Consider the following 6,124-nt stretch of genomic DNA (forward strand, 5'->3'; position numbering starts at 1 on the left):
CCACAACACCGCCCCCAACACCGCCCCCGCCCCCAACACACATTACATCGACAGAACTAAATCAAATGAGAAACGAAACTTCGTTACGTTTCATGGACATGTTTGTGATGAACAAAATAATAACGTCCTGAAATTTTAAGTAGTTTTCTCTTCGTCCATTAAACATATACATTTACCATCTTAAGATGACGTCATCTTTACAAAGTTTGTTTTTTCAAAATTAGTCGCTTAACTTGGTTATTTTTTCGTTCTTAAAATTCAGGAATTTTAGGCATTTAATTGACGTTGTAACTAAAAAAAGACCTATCTATGTTAAAGTTAAAGTTATTTGTTCTGTAACTCGATGTGAAGTACTCAGATTCTGGTATTTCCCATAATTAGTAACTTATAAAACTTGAATAAATGTACTCAGTTAATCAATGCTAACATAGAACTGTGAGGGGTGTGAGTCGACAGGACAATGCGGAGAATGTGGTGCGCTGTCTGTGTGTCTGTGTGCAGCGGCGCACTGTATGTATGTATGTATGTATGTATGGACGTAGCGCCTGAGAGGTGATCACTAAACTCAATTTTTTAAATGTTACAATTAAGTGTTAGTTCAAAATACAATCAATGTATTGAAAAAAAAAGTGTATATATTTTTTTAAATATCGTTTATCTATCATATAGCTAAAAAAATTACTACTACGTGATATTTTTTTTGCCTTTTTTATTGGAGCATTATTTATATTTTAAAGTAGTATCTTATGAATTGTGTTATATTTTTTGATGAAGTTTCATTTTATGAGATTTGTTAAATTTATGTTGCAAATAATTATATAGTGATGTAAGGAATAGTCTGATGACTGATGTATCCCCGGTGGCTGTGCGTGAGACAAACTCCATACAAGTACATTTATATCGTTTGTCATTCAAATCAATATTATTTGCTTTCATCTTACGATTATATTGTTATTGAATGAATTATAATTTAATATATGTTAGTAGATAAGTCAATACGTCGGTGTCGATCTATTCCCACTGACAACTTCTTTGTATCAATTGTAAATAACTCGGTGATATTTTTGTATGTAAAATGATGTGTTTGTAGCGAGGCCGAGTGAGCCTCTAGCGTCTGATAGGACCATACAAGATGTGTAGTGCGCAGTTCCCACCGCCGAGCAAACATGTCCAATCTGTGTCTGCGTATGTCAACCTTTGTAAATACATCATTGGTATATTTTTATTATAAAGTCATTCTGTTTTTGTTGTATTATTTATGCATTTTCTAAGTCTAGTTTCCATACAGGCAGGTCTCATCGTGTTAAAACAGTGACAATAACGCAAGTGCCGCGGCGACTGAGGGCGCTGCAGCCGCGGTACCTGCCTCATCTCATAACAATTTTTATATTCAAACCCTATATGTGTAGGTTTCATAATTCATACATCTTGTGTCAAAGCAGAATATTTGGTAATATAGAGCGGTACACGATCAAATATGTATTTTATTTCCTACCCCCTCCCCCCTCTTTTAAACATCGCTCCACAGAATGTAATAGTATTCAAATTGTTAGAACATCGCAAGTTGTGAAAATCAAACTTTGCAACATAATCAACATCTTATATTTATAAAGTTATAACAAAACCATTTCGATGTTACGAGCAAATGATGAAGGTCAGTCGCGGCCGAAGGTGTGCGTGTCCTGAGGTGCGTCGACGCGCACGATGGTGTCTGCGGGCGTGAAGTAGCCCTCATAGTGTATGGAGTCGGGCGTCGTGTCGTAGTGGTAGTGGCCGCCGTCGCCGTGAGCGCTGAACCCGTGGAAGTGCTGCACGCGCAGGTCCAGCCCCAGGTCGGCGGTGACGAGCGTGCCCACGTGCACGATGGGCGCGCGCATCTCGAAGTAGTGCAGCCAGCGGTCGACGTCCTCGTCGCTGCAGAGCGCCGCCGAAGAGAAGTCCGGCATCACGTGGTGCTTGACGCGGCCCTCGCGCACCACGAAAGCGCCGCCCAGCCCTACGCCGCGCTCGCCGTACCGCGCCCGCAGCGCCTGCCGGATGGCCGTGATGAAGTTGTCGGCGCCAACGCGGTGCTTCACCACCACGCGCAGCACCTTGCCGGGCGCGCCGTCGCTCAGCAGGTAGTTGCCGAGCAGCGCCGTGCGCGTCTCCGCGTCCGGCAGGCGCCGCTGTAGGTAGCCGCTGCTGCCCTTGGCCGCGCCCACCGGCTGTACGGTCACCACGCGCGTGCCCTGTCGCACCGCGCCGTCCTGCATGCGGAGGTTGATGATACCCTGCATTGAAAAATCACGTTAGTTAACGTTCTCAAGCACTCAAAACCATAAGCTTCGAAGCAGAGGGGGCGGTGACCTCGCAGTTGACGCCGATGTAGGGCCATGGCCCCGCGCCGGCGCCGGCCAGCAGCGCAGGGTCGCGGCGCAGGTGCCGCAGCAGCGCCGCCAGGTCGTACACCTTGTCGCGCTGCACCAGCGGCACCAGGTAGGGCGGTCCGCCGATTTCCACCAGCGTCGCGTTACCCGATATGCCTGCACACCAACATCATACCACGTGACTAACAACTACAAAAATAATAGAAACATCCTGGGATAGATTTAGGTATAGATCCCCTTTCACTATGGGAGTCGCGACAGTGGTAATACAAGCGTTGCTTATAGAAAGAGATCGCGCACATTCTGAGCCGCGCTTGACTTTTAAAGGAACTTTCACGAACAGATGAATGTGAAAGATAGTGTCAGTGAAGTAAAGTTAATAAAAACATTTATTACGTGTTTTGGGCGACGACTAGTCTCTGTACTTATTGTAAACATATTTTCCTTATCTGAATGATTGCTTGGGTTATGACCGGTGGAATAAAGTCTTTGAATTCAAATATAAACAAAAAGAATATAACATTGAAAAAACATCGGCCACGCCAATGTAAAAACATAAATTATATTATATCAAAAACATTCCTATATTCCCGTTCTTATTTCTATTTTTACAAGTAATTATTCGATACGCAAACAATGCAATCAATAGCAAATAGTGTCCGCTATTATATTGTCTGTACAAACAGGCAGCGTGTTTACTTGTTACATAACAAACAGATAAGCTGCAATCAGCTGCTGCGATGTAATCATAAAGACAACACGAGCTCGCTACTGGTGTTGAAGCTGCAAGCATTGCCCACACGCATCAACTGATGTGAAAATTTCTTATTTCGATTTGTAAATATCGAAATTTAATTGATATTTTGCAACCTTAACTTACCGTACCTAATACTTATTGTAAGCTGCACTAACCTGGCGCCTGCAGGTCGAAGGGCTGCTGCGTGAGGTCTGGGCAGTCTACCACAGACACCTCCACTGTCTCGAATGTGGACAGCAGCTCGCGAGACAGCACTGAAACACATACTAATATGAGTTTACTTGACGAGAGACATTTTTTAGAATAAGGAAGATATGAAGATACGGAGCTAGTGGACGTCTCGCTATGTTGACTGCACATTTTCTATCAATCGTCTTAGTTTAATGGGAGACGAATCTCCCTCTTAAAAGCAATTCTGATAGTTCTTTTTATGAATGCAGTAAATTTTTCCAAGAGAATTGACTGACCATCTGCCATCTCCTCCAGCGGCGGCACGTGCAGCGCCTTCGTCTGGATGGGCACCTTCGCGTAGTCTACTGTAGTCATGCTGAAACACGCAAACTAAATTATAAAACAAAGTAGATGACCTAACATTAAAAGTAGAATATAAATTTTACTGCAAAGTAGTAGACGTAGTTTTTATTTTTATTTTATCCATTTACTATAATAACTTAGATAATAGGTATTTATTGCAAATTGAACTCAAACCGCAAGTGGGTGCTCCAGACACTACTTACCTCGATAAATTTGTATCGATTACCGCCGCTTCCACAACTATTACTACAATAAAGATTAAATAAACAGCGAGACTGGAACGTCCGACGAGAATCATTATCAAAAAGTTATTTAACAAGTGTTACATGTTTTTGATAAGTTTGTGTTGAGGTCAAAAGGCGATGACCTTAGGTGAATACTTACGTAGAAGCGGAGCGCGGGCCGGCGGTGGCGGAGCGGGCGCGCAGGCGACGGCCGGCTGCGTAGTGAGGTGTGACCTTGTCCGATGCTAAGTAAACAGCTCCTTGAGCTCTCATTATTTTTTACGTTTAAAGATAATAAAACTATTTACTTAAAGCTATTAAAAAAAATATTCAAGCATCATTGTACTGCGGGATGTATGTTTAATTTTTTAGATAACATATTTAGGTTTCACTTTTACATCACGTCAAAAGAAAATGTATCCATTAGTTTCAGTAAACAAAGCGGCAACGAGCAATGGAATAGATAGTCTAATGTTAGCCAACAGGGTTAGCATCATCGACTTTTGGCTAACCACCATGGACCATATACCATACTGGGATGTCCCAATATCATACTCAGTCTAATTTAACACCAGGAAATCTAAGGAGACATGATATGGTATATAAATGAAAACAACATAACTTATATTAAACATAATTTATTGCTGCAAAGTCACATACAGTTTCTATGAAAACCAACTGCAAAACACCTCTCTCCCAAACCCTTTACACCACAGCATTACATATCTATTTAAACTTAACTTTTCATATGTAAGTATCGAAGTTAAGTGAGACACTTTGGCAATAACAATATAATCAGAAAAATATTGACAAAAAATTAAGACATTATAACTTGACCAAATGTCCAGTTAATTATTACAATTATAAATTTCATTGTAAAAATTTCTTCATTTCTTGTGTAAAAAGTTAACTTTATTAAAAAGTATACTTCAAGTACTTTCAAATATTTTCATTGACAAACTTAGTAAGTTTAAAATAAATAAAAGTAAGACAACATACGTCTTAACAAAAGGTAACAGTGTAGAAGACAGAACCGTCCCAACCCCCAGCCACAACCCTATACGGTACAGCACATAAATACTATATCAATACTCCAATCCGTACTTCTTGTTTTAATTACAAATGTATTTTTCCATGTTTATATAGCTTTGATAAATAATTCACAATGTCAGTGTTATAACAATTGGAACACATTATCATACAACATCTGAGCAAATCAAATCTTTAAAATCTAATCGTCACACGGAATGCTACAGACTCTGTTTTATGTTTTCGGATTTTAAAACTTTATTATAACTGAATTATACATGTATATTGTAATTAATCCTACCGATAATCCTCTAAATGTTCAAGAAATAAATAAACAAAACACTAATATCAGTCGAATGGAGACGGGAGGCCACAGCAGTGTTGCTCTGCAACTCGTAACTCCTGTCCTACACTTTGTGCTCAATTTTTAACAATAACTACGACTATGCTACATATATATACATTAAATCGTACATATGTGTTTATATACAGCAGATGTACACAAACAATATGCCTGCGTATGAGCGCTGCCTCGGGGACGGAGAGTGCTCTCATCCGCAATATTAATTATCTTCATGTGAAATGGAATGTAAAACTAAATAAACAAACTAAGGATAATGTCTTCATAAGGAATTAATTTTACAATATTAAAATTAACAAAATGCCGACAACATCGTCGCTACGCCTTCTTCTGCTCATCATTTTTTTAATTCCCTAAACCGAACTTTACAGTGTTTCATAACATGTTTATATTAAAAAAAACAATAAACATCTATAATAAATAAGAGTTTACGTATAGAAAGTCAAAACATTATAATAAATAATAAGTTATAAACATTTGTGCTAAACGATTAACAATATTTTTGGTGCAGTCAGTGGCGGTGCAAAGCGATGACTCGTCTCGCTGCGCCGCCTTACAGTCGAATTACTTTTAGTTTTACTTAAGTATAAATTAAAATATGTATGTGAACAAAACTAAATTAATGACATTACTTATCAATTCTGGTGTCTAGAAAATATTTATTCATTTTATTGTATAACGCATATTTTTAACAGAATGCGAGGCTTTATTCACCATAGGAATTGTGAAATAATAATGTTTTTTGTGTTGCGAATTGGGATATAAAATCTTGCAAGTTTATGTATATCCTTGGAGTGCGTGTCTGCGCTCAGGCGAGGTCTGCGTGCGGCTGCAGCGTGTGCGCCAGGTC

The 6,124-nt window shown here is 39.5% G+C and overlaps 2 protein-coding genes across 3 annotated transcripts in view; both read right to left on the minus strand.

Moving 5' to 3' along the window:
• Positions 1 to 1,586: 1,586 nt before the first annotated feature.
• LOC106103844 (ester hydrolase C11orf54 homolog) lies at positions 1,587 to 4,172 on the minus strand. 2 transcript variants are annotated; one of them, XM_013283756.1, is made up of 5 exons: positions 4,045 to 4,172; positions 3,594 to 3,673; positions 3,282 to 3,380; positions 2,350 to 2,525; positions 1,587 to 2,273 (listed from the first exon to the last, which is right to left on the minus strand). In XM_013283756.1, the coding sequence occupies exons 1-5, from the start codon at positions 4,155 to 4,157 to the stop codon at positions 1,656 to 1,658; spliced, it is 1,086 nt and encodes a 361-aa protein (XP_013139210.1). In that variant the 5' UTR covers positions 4,158 to 4,172; the 3' UTR covers positions 1,587 to 1,655. The 2 variants fall into 2 exon arrangements, with proteins under 2 accessions (XP_013139210.1, XP_013139218.1); XM_013283764.1 differs by lacking the exon at positions 4,045 to 4,172 and adding an exon at positions 3,864 to 3,993.
• A 186-nt stretch (positions 4,173 to 4,358) lies between these two features.
• The window catches only part of LOC106103625 (vacuolar protein sorting-associated protein 13D), a 24,205-nt gene continuing 22,439 nt past the window's right edge, over positions 4,359 to 6,124 (minus strand). The window contains exon 5 of the mRNA XM_013283412.1: positions 4,359 to 4,391. Within this exon, the coding sequence (XP_013138866.1) occupies positions 4,359 to 4,391 (33 nt within the window). The remainder of the gene's footprint in view (positions 4,392 to 6,124) is intronic.

The sequence above is a fragment of the Papilio polytes genome, unplaced genomic scaffold, assembly GCF_000836215.1.
Source record: "Papilio polytes unplaced genomic scaffold, Ppol_1.0 DF824270.1, whole genome shotgun sequence".
Classification (NCBI taxonomy): Eukaryota; Metazoa; Arthropoda; class Insecta; order Lepidoptera; family Papilionidae; genus Papilio; species Papilio polytes.

Excerpts from the sequence above, each read along its gene's own strand:
- LOC106103844 (XM_013283756.1), bottom strand. The coding sequence starts at position 4,157 with ATGAGAGCTCAAGGAGCTGTTTACTTAGCATCGGACAAGGTCACACCT. Across the intron at positions 3,674-4,044 it reads GGCCCGCGCTCCGCTTCTAC|CATGACTACAGTAGACTACG; the intron begins GTAAGTATTCAC and ends TGCGTGTTTCAG. Across the intron at positions 2,274-2,349 it reads ACATCGGCGTCAACTGCGAG|GGTATCATCAACCTCCGCAT; the intron begins GTCACCGCCCCC and ends TTTTCAATGCAG.